We start from the raw sequence: 23,612 nt of genomic DNA, 5'->3' as shown, positions 1-23,612 counted from the left end.
ATAGCATCCGAGCAGAGACACTATGCACAACCCACCGGTGCACAGAGGTACTGCTCAAAAGTTAACAGATCCACTCTAACTCCTGGGGTGTATTCAAAATGGAGAGGCATATGCAGTTGCAAGTCTCGATCAAAAACTCACTTAAATAAATACTTCAAGGCAGAGATAATGTGAAGTACCAAGGTAAAAACGCTTCTGGTTGTTAAAGAAATCCGCTTCTTGAATTTTGAAGACAGCATATCATACTCTTACATGTGGTTTGTTGCAGAAGTTGCATGTGAAATATTTTCCGGCCTCGGCTCGTGCGTGGCTCAAGCACGGGCTGGTGGAACCAAAGCTAACCCTTGGCTCGGCTGTCCATTAATTTTGTTGGCACGCCCACCTCTAATGCAAATCACATGTTATCACTGGGACAGGCTTGCGGATACTGCTAGAAATCAGACTCCAAACCCCACACCTGACTGGCTGGTCAGATTATGAGACTGGTTCAGCAGAGGAAGCCACAACCCTTGGCAGGCTCAAATCCATGTTAAAGAGTTTGACAGCACCTACAATAAGGCAAGACGAACCTTGGACCAGTATTCAGCACACCTCTGGAGGATCATTAGACATGAATGGGTCGAAAAGTGCACTGCTGAAGAGCGATGGACGTATCTCTGGCCAACGCCTGAGATTGTGCACGAAAGGCTGGGTGACTCATCGAGCAGATATCAAGCACCAGCTACAATCCAGGGCCCCAAAACTCTGAACCCATACCTTTGGGGGCAGGAAGCCTTACACTCCAGGGCACCAAAACCCTGAACCCATACCTTTGAGGGCCAGAAGCTGTACACTCCAGGGCACCAACATTCTGAATCCATACCTTTCAGAACAGGAAGCCTCACAGGAGAGCAAGGCAATCAATTCCAGCTTAATAACTCATACCCTGACCTCTTTTCAACCTGTAAGCCAAGAAGAATCTCAAATAGAAATCCTCAAAATGAAATCAGGATCCCCCTTCAACCCCTGTTCCCCGTTGGTGCTCCATTCACTAATTTAGATTGCCAACCCACTCATTAACAGCATCATAAATTCCTCACTGAACCACGGTCTGGTCCCCGAAGAATCGAAACTCGCAGCAGTCAAACCCTTGCAAAAAAAAAACACTACCGGACTCTTCTACCCTCACAAATCTTCGCCCCATTTCCTTACTCCCAGCTTTTTGCAAACTTACTGAGAAAGCGGTCAATAAACAACTCACTGCTTTCTTGGAAGCCAATAACATCTGGCATCCCAACCAAGCTGGTTTCAGAGCTCAGCATTCAACAGAATCAGCCCTAATCTTCTCCTCTGAAACCCTCCGTGCAGCACTAGATCAGGGAAAGAAAGCAGTCCTGGTTCTGTTAGACCTGTCCGCGGCCTTTGACAGGGTGTCCCATACCATTCTGTTGGACCGCCTAGCCGCGGCAGGAATTGCCGGAACTGCACTGAGCTGGATAAATAGCTTCCTTGCAAATAGGAGACAAGTGGTGGTCTTAGGACAGTACAGGTCAGAAGAAGGTTAGTAGGCTCTGGAGTCCCCCAAGGCTCCTGCCTGAGCCCTACACTCTTCAATATATATATGGCCCCACTTATCACCCTCATTTCATCTTTTGGTATAGATACCATTGCATACGCTGACAACACGCAGCTCATTCTGGTGTTGGAGAATGACACCCGTGAAGCTGAAACAAAGCTCCAAAACTGCCTTACCGCCACGTTTAAATGGATGAACCTAATTCATCTTAAGTGCAATACTGGGAAAACTGAAATCCTACCTTTCGGCAAAGGAAATACCATCAACCCCACATCCTGGTGGCCTGAGGACGCCATTGCCCCCCCCAGTACTGCCTCCTCAGTCCGTAACCTAGGGATCAGATTTGACTTCTCCCTGAGCTTCAAACAACAAGCCACTGCCGTAGCAGGGACCTGCTTCGGAATTATTAAAGGGCTCAGGAAATTTTTTGACCTAATTCCCATCTCCGCAAGGAAAACGGTCGCTGTAGCCCTCATTACCCCCGCATCGACTATTGTAATAGTCTTTATGCAGGGACAAACAGAGAAGTCTGCCACAAATTACAAATTGTACAGCATGCCGCAGCCAGACTAGTGTTAGGATGGAAAAAGAGAACCTCAGCCACAGCAGCAATGAACATCCTGCACTGGCCGCCCATCTACAAAAGGGTGCTTTTACTGTTCACTTTCAGGGCTTTCAATGGAAATGGACCCAACTACATACTGAAAATGTTCAAGCACTACAGCCCCACGCGATGCCTCAGGTCTCAAGGGGCCAATCTTCACACCATTCCCAAATTCAGACTCAAGACTAAAGGAGGAAAATCCCTGGCGGTACTAGGCTCCAAGGCCTGGAACCTTCTCCCCTCATCTCCGTCAAATCCCTACAGAAGCAATTTTCAGAAAGGCCATCAAAACCTGGATCTTCACTCTCTCCGAACAGCAATGTAAAAACCTAGTCTAGATACCTCCCCCTTTCCCTCCATAACTACCAGGGTTCTTAAATCTTTTCTACAGCGCAAAGATGCTCCTTGGAGTGCAACCTGCGCTTTATAAAAACCCCATCACATCACATTACTCCAGGGCACAAACACTCTGAATCCATACCTTTGGGGGCCGGACGCCTTACACTCCAGGGCACCAAAACTCTGAATCCATACCTTTGGGGGCCGGACGCCTTACACTCCAGGGCACCAAAACTCTGAATCCATACCTTTGGGGGCCGGACGCCTTACACTCCAGGGCACCAAAACTCTGAATCCATACCTTTAGGGGAAGTAAGCCTTACACTCCAGGGCACCAACACTCTGAATCCATACCTTTAGGGGAAGTAAGCCTTACACTCCAGGGCACCAACACTCTGAATCCATACCTTTAGGGGAAGTAAGCCTTACACTCCAGGGCACCAAAACTCTGAATCCATACCTTTGGGGGCCGGACGCCTTACACTCCAGGGCACCAAAACTCTGAATCCATACCTTTAGGGGAAGTAAGCCTTACACTCCAGGGCACCAAAACTCTGAATCCATACCTTTAGGGGAAGTAAGCCTTACACTCCAGGGCACCAACACTCTGAATCCATACCTTTAGGGGAAGTAAGCCTTACACTCCAGGGCACCAACACTCTGAATCCATACCTTTAGGGGAAGTAAGCCTTACACTCCAGGGCACCAACACTCTGAATCCATACCTTTAGGGGAAGTAAGCCTTACACTCCAGGGCACCAACACTCTGAATCCATACCTTTAGGGGAAGTAAGCCTTACACTCCAGGGCACCAACACTCTGAATCCATACCTTTGAGAGCCAGAAGCCGTACACTACAGGGCACCAAAACACTGAATCCATACTCTCCAGGTCACCGAAACGCTGAATCCATACCTTTGAGAGCCAGAAGCCTTACACTCCAGGGCACCAAAACTCTGAATCCATACCTTTGAGAGCCAGAAGCCTTACACTCCAGGGCACCACAACTCTGAATCCATACCTTTGAGGGCCAGAAGCCTTACACTCCAAGGCACCAAAACACTGAATCCATACCTTTGAGAGCCAGAAGCCTTACACTCCAGGGCACCACAACTCTGAATCCATACCTTTGAGGGCCAGAAGCCTTACACTCCAAGGCACCAAAACTCTGAATCCATACATTTGAGGGCCAGAAGCCTTACACTCCAAGGCACCACAACTCTGAATCCATACCTTTGAGGGCCAGAAGCCTTACACTCCAGGGCACCACAACTCTGAATCCATACCTTTGAGGGCCAGAAGCCTTACTCTCCAGGTCACCAAAACTCTGAATCCATACCTTTGAGGGCCAGAAGCCTTACTCTCCAGGTCACCAAAACTCTGAATCCATACCTTTGAGGGCAGGAAGCCTTACACTCCAAGGCACCAAAACTCTGAATCCATACCTTGGAGAGCCAGAAGCCTTACACTCCAGGGCACCAAAACACTGAATCCATACCTTTGAGAGCCAGAAGCCTTACACTCCAGGGCACCACAACTCTGAATCCATACCTTTGAGGGCCAGAAGCCTTACACTCCAAGGCACCAAAACTCTGAATCCATACCTTTGAGAGCCAGAAGCCTTTCACTCCAGGGCACCACAACTCTGAATCCATACCTTTGAGGGCCAGAAGCCTTACACTCCAAGGCACCAAAACTCTGAATCCATACCTTTGAGAGCCAGAAGCCTTACACTCCAGGGCACCACAACTCTGAATCCATACCTTTGAGATCAGAAGCCTTACACTCCAGGGCACCACAACTCTGAATCCATACCTTTGAGAGCCAGAAGCCTTACACTCCAGGGCACCAACATTCTGAATCCATACCTTTGAGGGCCAGAAGCCTTACACTCCAGGGCACCACAACTCTGAATCCATACCTTTGAGGGCCAGAAGCCTTACACTCCAAGGCACCAACACTCTGAATCCATACCTTTGAGAGCCAGAAGCCTTACACTCCAGGGCACCACAACTCTGAATCCATACCTTTGAGATCAGAAGCCTTACACTCCAGGGCACCAACATTCTGAATCCATACCTTTGAGGGCCAGAAGCCTTACACTCCAGGGCACCACAACTCTGAATCCATACCTTTGAGGGCCAGAAGCCTTACACTCCAAGGCACCAACACTCTGAATCCATACCTTTGAGAGCCAGAAGCCGTACACTCCAGGGCACCAAAACACTGAATCCATACTCTCCAGGTCACCAAAACACTGAATCCATACCTTTGAGAGCCAGAAGCCTTACACTCCAGGGCACCACAACTCTGAATCCATACCTTTGAGGGCCAGAAGCCTTACACTCCAGGGCACCAAAACTCTGAATCTATACCTTTGGGGGCAGGAAGCCCTACACTCCAGGGCACCAAAACTCTGAATCCATACCTTTGAGATCAGAAGCCTTACACTCCAGGGCACCAACATTCTGAATCCATACCTTTGAGGGCCAGAAGCCTTACTCTCCAGGTCACCAAAACTCTGAATCCATACACTCCAGGGCACCAAAACTCTGAATCCATACCTTTGAGAGCAGGAAGCCTTACACTCCAAGGCACCAAAACTCTGAATCCATACCTTTGAGAGCCAGAAGCCTTACACTCCAGGGCACCACAACTCTGAATCCATACCTTTGAGGGCCAGAAGCCTTACACTCCAGGGCACCAAAACTCTGAATCTATACCTTTGGGGGCAGGAAGCCCTACACTCCAGGGCACCAAAACTCTGAATCCATACCTTTGAGATCAGAAGCCTTACACTCCAGGGCACCAACATTCTGAATCCATACCTTTGAGGGCCAGAAGCCTTACTCTCCAGGTCACCAAAACTCTGAATCCGTACACTCCAGGGCACCAAAACTCTGAATCCATACCTTTGAGGGCAGGAAGCCTTACACTCCAAGGCACCAAAACTCTGAATCCATACCTTTGAGAGCCAGAAGCCTTACACTCCAGGGCACCAAAACACTGAATCCATACCTTTGGGGGCAGGAAGCCTTATACTCCAGGGCACCAAAACTCTGAATCTATACCTTTGAGGGCAGGAAGGTTTACACTCCAGGCGACCAAATTCTGAATCCTCTTCTTTGAGAGCCCGGAGCTTTACGCTCCAGGGAATCAAATCTCAGAATCCTTACCTTTGAGGGCAGGAAGCTTCTGTAGTTCCCGGTTTTTGCTGATGTTAAATCTGGATGAACTTTGCCGCCTCTCTTTCTTTACGATCTGTGGCCCCCCAGAATATTTGATTTTGTTGAGCTGTGTAGGTGGAGGGACGCTGTTGCTAGGTCGCTTGTTTGAAGTTGGCGGCACCTGACAAGTAATTAAAGGCGCAGCGTTAAACAAAGATCACATTGAGAACCTTTTAAATAAAATCTTACAAAAGCAGGCATGTAAATAACTCACTCTTTCAAAATCAGATAAGTTGGTTGATGCCTTTACAGCTCAGATGTTCACAAGAGGTTGCATTACAACGTCAGGCCCTCTAGCACGGCTCCACCAAATACTCTATCTGCAATATCTGCATTCAAAACTACGCTCCTTTACATCCACCACCGGCAGTACGAAAGTCTGGCCACCTTTCAGGACTGCCAGCAGGAGGGTGCAGTTCGGGAAATTGTATTTATCCACATTTTGCTTGGTTTATTATATATTTATCCTGAGGATTACCAACATGTGCTATGCAACATGATTTCTGCACCCAACCTTTTACCCAAGATCACACAGATATATCAATGCAAGTATGTGGGGAGGAGCAGCAGCAGGAGTGACTGGGGAGCAAGGGAGAACACCAGCTGCTAGGGGAGTAAGCTGGACAAAGGGGGCCACCAGCTGCTGGCGGAGTAAGCTGGCCGAAGGGGGGCCACCAGCTGCTGGGGGAGTAAGCTGGCTGAAGGGGGGCCACGAGCTGCTGGGGGAGTAAGCTGGACAAAGGGGGGCCACCAGCTGCTGGGGGAGAAAGCTGGCCGAACGGGGGCCACCAGCTGCTGGCAGAGTAAGCTGGCCGAAGGGTGGCCACCAGGTGCTGGGGGAGAAAGCGGGACAGGTTCATGGCAATAGTGACTGGAGGATGCAGTATGAAGGGTGACAGGTTGATGACCAAGTCGTGTTAGAGCCTGGGAAAGGTCTAGAGCCAGAGGCAGTCTCTACAAACCCATGCATGCAGGTAAGGCATTACCATTTTAGTGAAGATAGTCCAGTCAGGACTAATCTCTCCTGGGCTTTCCTCCACCAGCCACAGCTCCAATGAGTAGCTACAAATGCCTGCGAAACAACAGGCTTCTCGCTCCCAAGTAGAAACAAGTACCATTTTCATTAGAGTTTTAGGTCCTAGTTATTATTCCGGGTGGGTACAGCTGTTTCTGGACACGGGGCTTATCACCCCTACGTATTACCCATCACCGGCTTCACTGAAATTATATCACTCCTGTGTACTACTGAGTACCAGCTTCTACGGGTGGGCACAGCTGCTCCTGGACTTCACAGCTCATCACTCCTAAGTATAACCCACCGCTGCTCCTGGATATCAGGAGATATTGTGAATCACTATTATAAACACTTTACAGTCTGCATGGTCCTTGCAATTTAGTTGTAAATGAGATCTCACTGGAATGTGCACGAGCTACAAGTGACACAATTTTGTCCTCCTAAATATCAGTTGTTGCTATCTGAACACAGATCTACATCATATCCTTAAATGCCTAAGCTCACTCGATTAAATGGCACTGTATGTTATTCTTTAAAACCGAATCTTTCCTACAAATGAGAGGAATAAGACGCAAATGGCATCACGACAAGACCACGTACAGCAGGACAACTGGGATAGTGCGTGTGGCGCTCTCACTGTTAGTGTGAAACATTCCATTAACTTCAGCTCAAAGTATCATTATAAATTGCACCTCATAATACTGCAATATCGGATTTGAGAACTGCATAGTAAAGAACGGAAACAGCAGGACGCTTACGGGTATTGTTTCAGATTAGCGCGCTACCGACATGAATACGGTTCAGCATCCTGTCAGGGGAAGAAAACGGTCCGTAAATACTCTCCTTACTAGTAGACCCTCTGCCCTAGGTCTACTGCCCAACCTCATCTTCTCATAAGAAAGGAATGCTAAAAGTAAACAAAATCTAAACAAATGGACAGAGGCCTCGTGCTCAGCTCTTCACCGTCCACTCTTTCAGTCTCAGTCTTCCTCTCAATCTCTTCTTCACAGACTTTCCTGCTCTTACTTCTGCCGCCCAATCGCCAGCTCCTTTCCCAACTCATGGTCTCCTGATCTCAGCTCTGCCTCGTAGTATTCTACCTCACACAAAGCCGTCAGCATTCATAGGAGGCCACCTTCTGATCCATCTTGTGATGGGAATGTTCCATCTGATGCTACACTCCTACGTCCTCTGCTGCCACAAGAAGGAGCGTTTCCCACTCAAACCTTTTCAACTCTGCCTTGTGGCATCCCAGCACTGGAGAGGGACACAGCTCATAACAGTTTTTAATAGAAAGAGCCCTTCGCTGAAGCTGGAACGAGAAGGGCTGCTGTGTGGGCCACCCTTTACACACTGCTACAACATTTACCTTTTCCACTTTGAGACCAAGACACGCACCCTTGGAATTCCCACAAAGGAGCATAGCTCAGCGCTCACAACCAATTTTTAAACAAATGCGGGGTTGGACGTGTGGCCAGATGTTTATATCTACTGAATAAGAGGTCTTACCACACAACACAGAGTCAGATGAAGTTCATTTCGTTCTGCAGAATTAACTGCACTTAGTCACATTTAACTAGTGTTGAGTTTTCCACTCTTAGCATCCCAATATTCTGCCATTTGTATTTAATCCCTGGTGGGACCCATGAACATGGCATTCTTTTTAGATTTGCTTAACTACTTGCAGCTTGATCAATTCGGACTTCCTTTTGAATTACAAAAGTTAGTGTGCATCATTAGATTGTCAACTGCCTTCCGCTGTACTCCAAGCATCCTTGCCCAGTCTTCTGAATAGGACAGCTCAATCAAACACACTGACTAGAGGCCCACCATAATTAAGTTTCTCTTACGGTCTTCCAGTCATTTCTGAGAAATTGGAATTTTGCAATTCCAACCCATAGCTTGCAACGTTATCTGGCTGCTGTTCCTGCAGAGTCAGTACATTTGCCCCATTTTAAGTTAGCGTAATGAAAAAAAATAGGATCACGAGCATCCATCCAGGTTCAACGTTGCAAGCTTTAAGTTAATTTTAAAAAAAAGATTCAGTTCCACTTTCAGCAGCAACTAATTATTGCAAGCAAGAGTTACACCAGGGAATAAATCTAATATAAGTAGAAGACTCTGAACTACGGGAACACCAATAAACATAACAGATACAAGACTGCGCTTGCATAATAAAAACTTCACACACCGCTACGAGTGAGTAGAGATGGAAGAGATCTGCCTCTACCCACACATCTCATGAACATGCACCCTCTCCACTACCAAACTCCTCGTCTCCTTCCCACCCGGGTACAGTTCCTACCTACCTCACTACCCAAGTCTCATCTCATCCGTACTCTCAACCTCTCCCAGCTCCACCTCAGGTTCCCAGAGCTCCCTGTACGTTTTCCTTCCCTTCTTAGTTTCTATCTTTGGTAATCCACCTCCATCACTTTACACCAGCGAGTAGCGCTCTTCCACCTCAATTCTTCGGCTTTACTGAGCAGTCTCATGCATGATAAGATGCACCAGCCACAGATCTACGGACAGAGCAGCTTGGACAACTGATAAATGATCTCAAGCCAGGCTCCAGATGAAGGCATCGTTGATACGCGTGCATTTGAAGGTTTTCGCTGGAAGCCCAAGAGGCGGTGCAATATGAACTATATGTGCAGTCCTATCAGCTGACTTCTGTATGGGTCGCTCATACCCATGCACCATAACAATTAGGTTTTAAAAATGTACACAATTATGTCACAAAAACTAGAGAGGATGGATGCTGAGTCAGTCATGTCTATCCCTCTCCTTGCCCTTATTGAATCACCAGGTTTCATGCATTTAACCTTTTCTTCGTAACACGGTCTCCCAATATCCATAGGGATTAGGAGATTCCCCTACTTTTTATCCATCCCTGACGGCTCTAGCGCAGCGCGTCCACGATGCACGTATCCAAGATGCAAGGCGCCCTAGCGAGGAGCTTAGCCCCGCCTGGTCACCTTGCTAAGCTGCAGCAGGATTTGATGGGAAAATGCAGGATGCCCCTGGCTCGCTCTTCCGACAAGCTTTTAATTTGCACTTAGTATCAAGGTCTGTTCGCTGATATAGAGCACAGCGAAGAGAGCTTCAAATCCTACCACAGAATATCGAGCAATCACTGGGGACAGTGTTAAAGGCTAGCTTCATGGAAAATTGCCAAACCACTCATGAGCTCCGCGTCTCCTACACCATCCCTGACAAATATAAATGGATCAGGGGCTTCAATATCACGTGAAGAGCTCAACCTGTGGCACATGGCACATGTGGGGCTTGGAGGGCAGCAGTTTATGCAATGGTGCTGAACACAAGGTCACTTCAGTGCTGTAACAGCTGCAGAAGGGCTGCTTACAGGCTCTCATGAAGCCAACAGCTGCCAGCCCTGTGTGGCGTGAGAGCAAGTCCCACTGAGGCGTCAAGGGATAGGAGGATCCGATTGTACACCCCGGATCTTACACCCTCAGTTTCCACACCCCAAACCCCACACATCCTTTTCCAACAGTAGCCCTCATATGCACTCGCACTTTCTTCTTTCTTCTTTCCCTCTCATACACACTCAAACAATTGAGATTCTTATAAAGCACAACTCTCACCCGTGAGGGTCTCAAGGCGCACTCCTTTTCCAGACCTCGCCCTATTCCTGCAGCCCCAGTCCTCCCATGCACTCATTTCTTATTTTCCTCTGATACACACTTCTTCTGTAGAGCTTGCTGCAGCTCCAGGCCCCACATACACACTTGCTTTCTTCTTTCCCTCTTTCGCGCACTGTAGGGTGCTGGTTCTTGTTATGGTATACCGCGCATAGAGTCCAAGTATTCCTTTACTAGTGGACAGGGGCTTGGTCAAGCAATCCCAAGGTGCTCTTCGAGGGGGTAGTGTGTTCGAGCAGCCTTTGGCCTATCAGAGAGGAGTGTTAGATATCTGCAAATATACACAATAGTCGATAAATGATGCACACAACGCAGTAAGGAGATCCACACCAATTTATGAAAATAACACGCATCCATATATAATAGTTTAAGCAACAGAATCAATACAATCAGCCAAGTACTTTTTCACAAGAGGAATACTTTTGCATTTAAAAAGTCGCAATGTTGTCCAATGGAAAGAAACACAAGTATGGCATCAGGTACAGTAAAGCGACGTACGAGACCAATCTCCTGGACGTAAGGAGAAACGTCCCAGGCAGCACCAACAGGTCACCTCGAATGGCACTGGGGCGGCTGGGTGCAGAGGTGCTTTTTAGCGTCGGGCGCCAATGTTCTCCTCTGGGGATCAGTCTGGTCAAAAAGAAGCTGCAGGCTTGGACTGGGAAGCCAGTCGGTCTGAACCACTAGGAGGGCTCTGGTCTCACGATGCTTGGGGACACCTTTCGTCCTCTTCTCCACGGGCCAGGAGCAAAGGGTGTAGAGGTGTCTTCAGGCATTGGATTTTTGTTACTGAGAGCACTCGAGGTAGAGTGGGCTAGCACAGACTGCAGGTAGAGGCGGGAAGTCAACAGTGGGCACGTCCAGGGTGGGCTTTGTCTCTGGAGGGTCAAAGGATCAAGCTGGAATCGTTGTATCACTTCAGCTCCAGGAAGGCGGCACGGGTGCAGTGGTGCTTCCCGGTGTCGAGTTTTGGCAGTCCGGAGTCCACTCAGGTCTTTTTGTCTGCCTGCAGGGAAGCGGCTCCGCTGCTCCATGGAAGTTCATGAGTTTGGACAGAAGTTCTGGCACTCCTCCCAACCTTTTGGAGTCACAGCAGCTTGCAGGAGGAGTCAACGTTGGGGCAATCATCAGAAACAGCAGACAGGCCGGCAGGGCTGGCGTCAAGTCCGTTGCTTCTACAACAGTTCTTACTTTTCAGGGATCGTTGGTACTTCTTTTGGTCGCAGGATCTAATTTCCCTAAAATGCTGAATTTAGCAGGCGTTAGCGGTGTGTAGGATAGTAGCCAACGGGCTACCTACTACCCTTGGGGTCACTAAACCCCCTATATGACCACTTCCTGGGGCAGGTGGTCATAACCCCGTCCCAGAATTCCCAATTTGTCTATCACCAATATAGCTAACTTTGCAAAGTCAGCTCCACCTCAGATAGCCCACCTTAGGGGTGACATTAGTCTGAAGGTGGATACGCCTATCTGACTAGATAGCTTTCCCGTCTGTCCAGGTGCCAAATGGCTCTGGACAAAGGGGTCAGCGGCTTCTCCTGTGAGAGAAACCAGAGTTGCATACCAAAGGCATAGGGCCTCTTTGGAGCTCCTAGGCCCTGGAATGCTAATTGGCAGGTCATCCTGTGGGAGGCAGAGCATAGCACCCCTGCTCGAGCTGGCTTGGTTTATGGTCCCCAGGGAGCAAATGCCTTCCCCCTTGGGAGTCAGCCACTGGTCTCTGCGGGCAGGCTGGCATGAACCAACCATCATGTAGCTGTGGAACTCCTTTTCACCAGCGTCCATCAAATGCTTTTAAAATGGCTTCCCTGATCACTCGTCCCGCAGTAATGGAACGGACCAGCAGAGGTGCACATCTGCTCAGGAAGTTAGGCCCTCGTATGTAGTATAGGGCACCCTGCCGTAGGGCTGTAAGCTCTGCTGTACGTGCGACTTACCTATACTGCATGCAGTGTTTGGAGGCATGGCACGCAGGCTGGGTGCCAGCTCATGTCTTCACTTTAGTCTGCACCGAGACAAGCAGCCTGCAGAGGCAGTTTGAATGAGCTTGGTGAGGAGTCCCTTAGGGCGGCGCAGTTCATGCTGCCGCCCGTGGAACCCTCTTTAGTACATCAGGACCTAGGTATCAAGAGTACCATTTATTAGGGACTTGGAGGGTACTAAAGTTATCGCCAATTGTGGAAAACAATTGAAGGTTTGGGGAAGAAATCTGACACTGGGGACCCGGTTAGCAGGGGCCCATTGCACTTACAGTTGAAATTAGATACCAGGCGAAAAATGGGGAATGACCATGTCAATTAGGGCAGTTTGCTAAACACTCATCCTCTAAACCGTACCCTCTTGCTGCAGCTCCAGCCCACACACGCACTCTCACTCTCTTGACTCCCTCGTATACACACTCCTTCTGTAGACCTTGCCCTCCTGCTGCAGCTCTGGCTCCGCATGACACCTCTCCGCTCAAGGGCGTCTGGCATCAGAATACGCCCATTATATTATTTTTGGCATAATTTGACATCAAACAGCTATTATGTGGTAAGACAAGCAACAGTACTCAACTGTCAGCGGAAAATTGCAGACAGCTTTTTATAGAAAAACATCAGAAGATCTGGGATCATGAAGCACTTCCATTAAACTGAGTGCCCTGATAAAAACAACGAAGGGGCAGAGTCCTGCGCTTTATCAGCAGACGCTACAGGCAAGGCCCCACACAGGCACAGAGCACCACAAGCACACAATCACACCGTGTGCCGAGTTCGGAAGAGCTCAGTCTAGTTTAATCTGTGCTTCTCTCATCCTTGCACCAGCACTTAACCGATTTGCGGTTAGCCCAGCCAACCATCGTCCGTCTTGAAGTGCATGCCCATTCACAAAAAGTGTTTTTCACTGGCAGCATTGACCAGGTTAGCCTCGAGAGAAGGAAAGGTGCCAATGTTTCACATGTCGACTCCCTGGCTTGATGCAGTCTCTTCTGAAACAGTGCCGGCTTCGGCTAGGCTGGACAACGGCCATGCATTACTTGCCAATCCCAGTTTGTTCCAGCAGGGAGTCAAGCGATCACCACCACCACAGTGATCCTAGCGACCGCCTGCCGAGACATGCTCAAGTTTCCTTCCGTTTAAAGCAAGTCTTTTACTGTGTCTTGAACTTCTGGTCGATGACTGATGGGCACTATGAGGGCTCCCATCAAGGTGCTAGTAACTCCCATTGAGCATGAGTGAATAATCTAATCAAGGCTTGTGCACTAGGAGAGCGCAGGAGAGTCCGCTTTGGCAGCTGCAAGTAGCGGATCATATCCCTGATCAAATAAGATCATCAAGATTAAGGTCTACATCGAAAAAACACTCTCGTTCAGAACAATAATAGGTTTCATAATTTGGTGTGTACTGGTTTTGTAGCAGCGTACAAACTACTTTCCAGTTGAGAAAACGTGTTGTACTCTAGATGACTTTTCAGTTACTTTCTAACTTTGTGCAAAACAAAGAATCAGAGTTTGGTGAGTAAACTGCTTTGATAACTTAGTTTGAGGACAGAACCAAGGTTCCCGGAGACTCCATTCTGCACTCAAGGTGCACCAGCAGTGGCACTAGAGCCGCCGGGAGCAGGTGTGCCAATGCCAGTCAATGGAAACTTACAGCAAATATCTAGACATCTTAGCGCCGAGACTCCAGACAATATATAGGGAGGCCAAGGCAATGGGCCGCCTGCCCCAATCAATGCGGGAGGCGTTAGTGATACCGCTCCTGAAGCCAAGTAGGGAAAGTGGTAACCCTGCCTCATACAGGCCACTCTCCATACTAACCGCTGACTATAAGATACTGAGCTCCATATTAGCAGCTAGACTCCTACAGCATATGCCCGGCTTAGTACACGCAAACCAGAATGGATTCATCCCCGCCCAAAACAAGACGATTAACATCAGGAGGCTTACACGTCTGCTAGAGAGTTCACAGGCTGTGTCTCAAGCGCCCATTGTCCTATCCGTAGACATCGAAAAGGCCTTCGATAGCCTAGAGTGGGACTATTTGTACAAGGTTATGGACCGCTTCGGACTAGGAGAAGGGTATATTAAGTGGACGCGGGTCCTATACTCGGCGGCAGTGGCAAGGGTCGGGATAGGGCCCCTGGTCTCGCAGCAATACCCGGTGGAGAGGGGCACCTGTAAGGGCTGCTCCTTGTCCCCCTTATTGTTCGCACTAGCGATTGAACCATTAGCGGCCGAGGCCCGGACGGGAAGACATTTCGAGGGCATAGGTAGCAGAGACGGGCAGCAGTTTATATCATTGTATGCAGACGACTTGCTGTTATTTCTGGAAAATGACACGACAGCGCTGGAAGGAGCAGAGGGATTGCTAGGGCGATTTAGCGTAATATCGGGCCTAAAGGTCAACTGGGCGAAAACATGTATTTCCGCTACAGAGGGACACCGGTTGTCCTGACCACCGACCCACACTAAACTGGGAACCAACTTGTCTTAAATATTTAGGGGTGTATATATATATCACACGGCCGCGGACATGTTCGAGGGTAACGTCGGTCGATGCATGCGAGCTCTGAGGGGAAACATGGCCTTTTGGGCTACGCTCCCGATCTCTATAGCTGGCCGCATATCCTTGTTAAAAATGGTTGCTCTACAGAGATTGTTATATTACTTTCGGACACTCCCGGTCTGGTTCCCCAGCTCCTTTTTCCGCCAACTCAAATCCCAGCTGACTTCGTTCCTGTGGGGGGCGGGCAGGTGCAGAGTGGCGCTGGCGACGCTCACCCGCCCCAAGGATGAGGGTGGGTTAGCGGTACCAGACTTTGAGCTTTATTATCTGGCCGCCCAACTGCAGACATTCAGGCAAGAGGTGGCAAGAGTGTTCCGAGGCCCGGAAGGTGAGGAGACTAGATGCACGCCAAGACACGTCTTGGCTTATATAGCCTTACAGCAGAAGATCGCTACCCGAGACCTGACACTTGAGCAGCAGACGTTCCGGCTTTCCTGGAATCGTGCTCAACGACGGGCGGGGATAAGGCATCCATATGCCTCGGAAATTCCCCTGGGCATGCTGACGGCGCTACCCCACGGGGGTGATTGGTCGCAACTGCAGCGATGGGAAGAATCGGGTGTACAGGTAGTGGGAGACCTCTATGAGAATGGGGCGCTCCTCCCATATCAGGACCTTCTAGAACGTTTTGAACTACCAAGAGGAGGATTCCTCCTGCACTCGGCGGTGGTCGGGGCAATACAGGCGCATTGGGGCGGTGGCCTAACGGAGCCCGAGACGTCCATGGTTTTCCAGTATGCTATGATGGCGGCGGGGACGTTTAAGGCGGTGACATGCTTGTACTCAAGAATGCTCTGTGAAAACCTGTTGCCCCTCACGGCGCTGAAGGCCAAATGGGGAACTGATTTGGGAAAAGATATTCCTGATACGACCTGGGCCCGGCTTGTGCGTCGAGCCCGTAATAGTACGAGGAACGCGAGATTCCAGCTTATCCATTACTACATGCTGCACAGGGCCTATATGACCCCAGGCAGAATTAAGAAATATTTTTTGGGGTGGCTGAGTCGGCGTGCCCTCTCTGTACAACGGACGGGGCGGAGCTGGAACATATGCCATGGTCGGCCCTCCGGGAGTACTGGTAAGCCATTGGAGAGACCCTGAGTGAGGTGACAGAAAGAGCCATTGACTTCGACTCGGCGGCCTGCCTTCTGCATTGGTTCCCCCACACGCCCAAAAACAAAACCTCCAGTAAGTTCGTGGATATGGGACTGATGATAGCCAAAAGGGAGATAACCAGACAGTGGAAGGCGAAAACAGGCCCAACGCACAGGAGATGGTACAACAAATTCCTCAAATGGGCAGCTTGCGACAGCACGCACAGATATCAGCTAGCGCGTAGAAACCCTGACCCTAGAGTGTTAGAGTTGGCGACAGCCTGGGAGGCGTTAGTACAAGCCCTTAGGGATAGCATGCTTACGGAAGAAGAGGAGACCCTCAGCACAGACGGCCATAGCACCCAAGCATTACCAAGCGCAGCACAAACTTAGACATTGGCAGGCTTCAAGTCACACCCTAGGATATTCTGATATGAGACCCTATGAGCGGATAGTGGAGGGGGGAGGGGAAGGGGGGGAATGGCGTTAATCAGGGACGGGGCAAAGGAGGGGTTATATAGTTTAGTTAAGTTAGGACAGCAAAGTTGGCATACACACTTTAATGCGAAAACAAATGATCCTAAACGTCGCAACCAGACAAAACTCAGATCGACCATTTGCTGCCACCCGACCTCCGGGTTGTGGGTCCACAGGCTGTGTAAATCATGACGAAGAATGTTTGATGATAATAAGTTGCAGAAATAATATGACTGTATGTATCCTGGTCTGAGCGCTGTATGTCTACAATAAAAATTACTTACATTTTTTTTTTTTTTAAATGACTGGATTTGGGAGGGCAAGAAACAATCACATATCACAATTTGCTATAAACCTTTCACAGGAATAATAATTTTACCATGTTTGAAAAAGGCCTAGATAAGGTCAAGTGCACAGCTTACTTCTATCTGCGCTTCTCTGCAGGTCACAGGGCTAAAAATATAGCAAGGGTGGCGTCAGTAAAGGGCTCCGCACTTATGAGACATTTAAATCCCAGAGAGCCTGGCCAGAAATGATGCCCGATTTAATTAAGTACACCCTCTGGAACCCGCATGCCACATTCTCGACTATAGGGAAGAGTCTAAAGTCTTAAGTCTGTGGCACACCCACTTCCGACCCTGGTTCTGTGTCTCACATCTGACATGCTGAGGAATGTCAGTCCTCATACAGGGTAAGGGAAGGGCTTTTCCTGGGTGAGGTCCCGACCTGCACTCATTGGATATTCTCTCGAAGGACAGCAAGCCGCTACTTCGTTGGTTTCTACGATCACTGTGCAGTGAGACATAAGCTCCCTAAACTCTAGACTGATGTTGAGGCTACTGGTGCTCCTGCAAGCATGTGTGCACGTACCTTAGCGTGCAGCAACTCACATGAACAGCAGCACTGCGCTGTCGCCCCGCTAAACGGTGACGCGCAGCGATCTAAGGTATTTGACCTCGGGTCTATTTGCCACCATCACAGAAACACGCAATGTCAACCATGGAGCTCGCGCACTCAACCTCATGTACCACTGTGGATGGAGTCAAGGAAACGAAGGGCGCTGGCTCACTCAGCAAGTTGCAGCATTCAGTGACCCGAGAGTCCAGTGCTTAATTTGTAAAAACAGCAAGTGCCAGGGCTCTCGTCAAGAGGGCACTGCAGTTTGCACCACACGTTGTCCCTGCCATTCTGCCAATAATAGTAACACAAGTACAAACCATTACACAACCACACGTGTGACAATTCAGATTATTTCAGGCCACCAACACTTTAAGAATTGCTTGAGCGGCAGTAATAAGTTAATGTATATTGAATTATTAGTCATTAACTCTTGTTGTAGTTATCTCTAAATTAGCTAAATGAGAAAAAAAACGTGCTTATTGTTGTCCTCCTAGGCAGCTCTTGCCTGCACACACCTTGGACCCCGAAACTTGATGCGCAGGCAGGAGTCACTGATCCCGTCCGCTCAGGAGGAGCTGCAACGTGGAAGTGCCCTGGGGCTTAGGCTCCAGCCATGCACGTGGGATGCCAGGGCAAGGGGTGGGAGGAGGAGGAGGAGGAGCAGCAGCGTCCGGGCAAGGTGGCAGTGGCGCGGTACACTGGCACAGAGGCAGACAGGAGGAGCCTTGGCGCTGCACACAGGCAAAGGCAGCCTCAACACTGCACACCGGCATGGAGGCTGGCAGAGGAAGCCTTGGCGCTGCACACCGGAAGCCTCGGCATTTAAATTAGCTGAATGAGAAAAAACATGCTTATTGTTGTCCTTTTAGGATGCTCTTGCCTGCACACATCTTGGGCCCCGAAACTTGATGCGCAGGCAGGAGTCACTGATACCCGTCCGCCCAGGAGGAGCTGCAACGTGGAAGTGCCCTGGGGCTTCGGCTCCAACCATGAGTGTGGGATGACAGGGCAAGGGGTGGGAGGAGGAGCAGCAGCGTCCGGGCAAGGGGGCAGTGGAGCTGTATACCTGCACAGAGGCAGGCAGGCAGGAGCCTCTGCGCAGCACACAGGCACAGACAGCCTCAACACTGCATACCGGCATGTAGCCTTTCTGTTTGCAGTCAGGAAGCACCATCGATTTCTGCTCACATAACACTTTTGAGGCACATATAATACATGTTACTGGCTGGCTGTGCCTTTGCAAAAAGATGAACCGAGCGAACATTAGACCAGCCTAATATAAATGTAATAACAGCGCGCCACGAGTGGTGTGTGCGAGCTCTGACTTCCACATGCAATACTAACCGGAAGCGTATGCGCGATGTAGCACCCTTCTCCCACCTTCAACAAACGCTCTCATTGGCTCAGTGTTCGAGGTGGTCTATGGGGCTTATAGTTTATTTTCGTATCTTTGCCTTTTTCCTCAGCTGAGTATGGACTACAACTTCCGACATGCCAGGATCGCGAGATAAACAAGGGCAAATACAAACAAGCCTCGATCTCTTATCTTTATGGGGCCATGTGTTTGAAACACATGGCCCGTAAAGATAAGAAAGCTTTTTGTACACACGTAAAGTAGACGAGCCCGTCCAAGTGGGCCATATCCAAAAGAGAAAAGTCAACGTCAGAAAAAGCTCTTTCCCAATGGCTGGCCACCGTTTAGCATAAACTAAACGGTGACGCCAGCCAATCGGAAAGAGGGGCAGGGCTGAAAACCCTTTAGTGAAAGTCCTCGAAAACCTCAAATCTCGCCAGCGAAACTGCGCATGTGCGCAGCCCACGCCAGTCGAGACCCAAAAAGGGCAATTTTTCATTGTGAAAATGTGGTGTGGCCACGTTGCGTTTTGAGCAGTTTCCTGTTGTGGGCACTAGGCCTACTCACACAAGTGAGGTACCATTTTTATTGCTTTCAAAGAACTGTCATAATTAGAAGAAGTGTGTCAGGGGGTCTCCGTCTCACCAACAGGCGGACTGCTACGGGCCCTTTAAGAACAGCCTTTACTTTCGTGAGGATGGCCTCGCCCCTGGACCACCTGACTTTGTGGGCCTATCAGAATTAACCTCTCGTGATATGAGGGAAGACCCGGAAGACGCCAGCGCTCGTGTGGCCCAGAAGGACTCTTCGTGGGAGGAGGACGTGAAGCGCCAAGAGAACAACGCAAGCAGGACCGAGGAAGCCGAGACCAACACGACGGGACCGGGAGTCGAGACCAACGGAGCCCTTCCCGAGAGCCGACACCGGGTGTGGAGAAGGCGCCAGGAGGGGACCGGAGGAGAACCAGACGCCGGAAACAGCAGTAGCTGAAAAGCCAGGAGGCCAACGTTACCGTGTATCGCCCAGCCACGCGAAGGAGGACGCGTGGCTTCTCCAGGTGCGTGATCGCTTAAGTTCACTGTTAAGATTTAAGAGGGGAGGGACAGGGTAGGAATCAGGAGGGACCGGGTTTTCTATGCACTATACACGAGTCTCTCTTATAGCTGCTGCATTACTGATAGTGGTGGTTCTGGCTATTCCCTCACACTCCCCTTCCTTACAACCCTCTAAAAAGCGACCAGCCCACTAAAGCCTCGTTTTCTTTTTTTTAAGCGCTGGAAAACCCGGAACCCAACCCAAGGGACTGAACCTGAAGAACCCAGAAGAAAGATCCTGGACCCTTATTCCTTTGTGTTACAAAGTACTTTTGATTTGAGCAACTCAATTAAAAGAGCTAAAACATCGCCCTCCAGTATTGGCTCCTTCCTTTCTTGTGACCCTAAGGTGACAAAGTTACAGGTGAAAACGCTGGCACAAATGGCTGTTTTTTTCAACTAATTTTACATTTTTCCTATATTCAACAGTTAGTTTCTATAAAGAAACCTTGAAGGATCTACACAAATGACCTCTTGCTGAATTCAGAATGTTATCTACTTTTCGAAAATGTATAGCTTTCCAGGATCCATTATTGCTTTCATACCCATTTCTACCATTAACTGTAAAGAGGTTGAAAGCACAAAAAATAGCAAATATAGGCTATGTTCCAGAAAAATGACAAAACTAATATATGTAGGTTTTCTGACAAAAGTCTGCTTGTCCCTGAAAGCTGAAAAGATGGTGATTTCAGCACCACAACCCCTTTTTTGATACCATTTGCAGGAACAAAAAAACAGACGCTTTCATCTGTAACCCTTTTTTCCAATTTCTCGACAAAAATTTTTTTTTGCTGTATTTTGGCTAATTTCTGGGTCCCTCCAGGGGAATCCACAAACCCTGGCTACCTTTAGAATCCCCAAGATGTTGGAAAAAAGGATGCAAATTTGGAGTAGATACCTTATGTGGTCCTAAAGTTACAGGGGCCTATGCGCGAACTACCCCAAATAGGCAAAAAAAGGCTTAGCACAGGGGGGAGAAAGGCCTAGCAGCAAAGGGGTTAACAACAACTGAAATATTCAGCTGTTGAACCGATTCCTCAAGGAGGCTAGGCCTACTTGGGTGTCTGCTATGGAATCTGAGTCAAGACAATAGTGTCTTGCAAATGTATGCACTGATCTCAAAGTGGCTGCTTTACAGATCTCGGAGATCGGAACATTATTGAGAAAAGCAGTCATATCCGCTTTTCCACTCGTGGAATGAGCTTTTGGAGCGGGACATGAGACTATCCATCTGGAGATGGACCGCTTTGATGCTGGAAAACCGGTCCTGATCGAACCATAATTAATAAATAGGTGATCAGACTTTCTCATTGACTTCGACCTGTCTAGATAAAACTTCAAAACCCTTTTCAGGTCTAATGAGTGTAGAGCCCTCTCCGCTGGAGTGGAGGGATTAGAGAAAAAGGTCTGAAGAGAAATGGTTTGGTTTACATGAAAATCGGACACCACATTCGCAAGGAAGGAGGGATGTGTTCTCAGGACCACTCTATTGAGATTGAAGACTGTGTAGGTTTGTTTTGAACAGAGAGCCTGTATCTTGCTCACCCTACGACCTGAGGTGATAGCTACCAGGAAAGCTACCTTCCACATAAGGTGTTGTAAGGTTGCTTTGTGGATAGGTTCAAAGGGTGGACCCATCAATTTTGAGAATACCAAGTTCAGCTGCCATGGGGTTTAAGAAGTTCGGACCGGAGGGTAGACTTTCTTGAGACCCTATAGGAAGTCCTTCACTACCGTAGCTGGAAAAACGAAGGTTGAGAAGGGGAACAACTGTATGCAGTAATGGCAGCCAGGTGCACCTTAATGGAAGAAAATTTCAAACTTGCTCTGGCTAGATGAAGCAGGTATGGCCCTTGGTAGGATTACAATGATTTTGTACGCACCATACATAAAAAACGCTTCCATTTACAAGCATGAGTTTCTTGGGGAGGGTCTCCTCGCTTCTTTCAATATGGTCATGCAGTCCTGTGGATCGCCTAAATGACCATATTCGAGGACCTCAGGAGCCATGCTGCCAAGTTCAGTGAGGGAAGGTTGGGGTGAAGAATACCCCTGGTCATCTTGGACAGTAGATCGGTCTGCACGGCAGCATCTTGTGTGGGCATATTGACAGATGCAGAAGGTCCGGGTACCACCACTGCCTCGGCCAGTCCAGAGCAATCAGGATCATCGTAGTGTCTGAGAGCGAGAGCTTGATCACCACCTTCGGGATGAGAGGAAGGGGTGGAAAGCGTTCACAAATGTCCCTGACCAGTCGCGCAAAAGGGCATTCTCCTTCCATCCTGGCCGGTAGTACCTTGAGGCGAAGTCTCAGCCGTTTGTGATTTCATCGTCTGCGCACAGATCGATGCCAGGACGGCCCCAAGCCTGGAAAATATCTTTGACCACCTCATCGTTGAGAACCCAGTCCTGCTGGTCCTCGAAGTGTCGGCTGAGAGCATCCGCTTGAGGGGTCTGCTCTCCTGGCAGGTGAACCGATGTGATGGATAGATTCCTTACCAGGAGCCAATGCCAAAGGGTCTGTGCTTCCAAAGAGTGTGTCCTCGAGCGAGTTCTTCCCCCATTTGTTCAGGTAGTACATGGTGGTGGTATTGTTCGTCTGTACTAGGATGGGACTCATCTGAATCGAAGGGAGGAAAGCCTTGAGAGCAAGATAAACGGCTCTTAGTTCCAACATGTTTATGTGGTACAATTGCTCTTTGGAGGACCATAGGCCTTGCGTCTGGAGAGACCCCATGTGAGCCCCTCATCCTTGGACGGATGAGTATGTGATCAGAGTCTGAGAAGGAGGAGTTTGATGGAACGAAACCCCTACTCTCAGGTTGTCCTTCATCCACCACGGGATGGATGCTCTGGCTGCGTGTGACAGATTCTGTCTTCCCAGCGAGATGTCTGCTGATCCCATTTGTCCTCCAGATCCTGCTGCAGAGGACGCATTCTCAGCCTGGCATTGGGGACCAGAAAAATGCAGGATGCCATCGACCCTAGCAGGGAGGCGTTCTGACGCAACGAAGGCAGGTTGCTACCTAAAATCTGTTTTGACTTTCTGTGTGATGGATCAGGGCTTGAAAAATCCACAAAAATGGTGCTAGACCTGTAGGACTAGTACCTTGCAAAATCTCCTCGACCTAACTGCAACCTCCTTGACCTCAGTCTCTGAAAGCGGAGCAAATGTGACAAAATAACAAGATTCAGAGGCATATTTATTGCTCAATAACTTTGCAAGCAATAAAAATGCCTTTAAATCTTGTTATCTTGTCACATTTGCTCAGTTTTCACAGAGGACAAAAGTTAGTTTATTTTCTGAGTAGGACCTAAAAACAGCTGGACCTAGTTAAACTTCGCTCGCAAATGCGAGCGGTCGAGTGGATTTTTCGAGCTCTGTGGATAATTGTCTCTCCTCCGAAGGAAACACTTTTCCTAGCTCGGAGTCTATCATAGCCCCCAGGTAGTGGATTCTCTGTGAGGGCTGCTGTGTCAACTTTTCGAAGTTCACATGGAGGCCCAGTTGTTGACAAAAATCAAGGCACTGCCCGCAATGGTTCCTCACAATCTGGGGAGAGGGACCTTTCAGCAGCCAATCGTCCAGATAAGGGTAGACAAAGATGCCTCTGTGTCGCAGAGTGGCTGCCACTACTGCCATGCACTTCGTGAACACTCAGGGAGCTGACTTCAGCCCGAAGGGCAGCACTTTGAATTGATAGTGGGACGATCAGATTAGGAATCGTAGATATTGCC

The 23,612-nt window shown here is 49.0% G+C and overlaps 1 protein-coding gene across 3 annotated transcripts in view; it reads right to left on the bottom strand.

The window, feature by feature from the left end:
* Positions 1 to 23,612, bottom strand: part of PPP2R5D (protein phosphatase 2 regulatory subunit B'delta) — a 273,958-nt gene that overhangs the window by 216,249 nt on the left and 34,097 nt on the right. For 2 of the 3 annotated variants that reach the window (XM_086925820.1, XM_086925821.1), the window contains exon 3: positions 5,675 to 5,846. In XM_086925820.1, the coding sequence (XP_086781946.1) occupies positions 5,675 to 5,846 (172 nt within the window). Of the gene's footprint in view, positions 1 to 3,890; positions 3,902 to 5,674; positions 5,847 to 23,612 lie in introns of those variants that run through there. The other variant, XM_086925822.1, reaches the window with a different exon arrangement.

The sequence above is a fragment of the Lissotriton vulgaris genome, chromosome 6 (assembly GCF_964263255.1).
Source record: "Lissotriton vulgaris chromosome 6, aLisVul1.2, whole genome shotgun sequence".
Taxonomy (NCBI): Eukaryota; Metazoa; Chordata; class Amphibia; order Caudata; family Salamandridae; genus Lissotriton; species Lissotriton vulgaris.
Note: the sequence above shows the minus strand (reverse complement) of the source record. Positions and strands in the feature narration are given on the sequence as shown.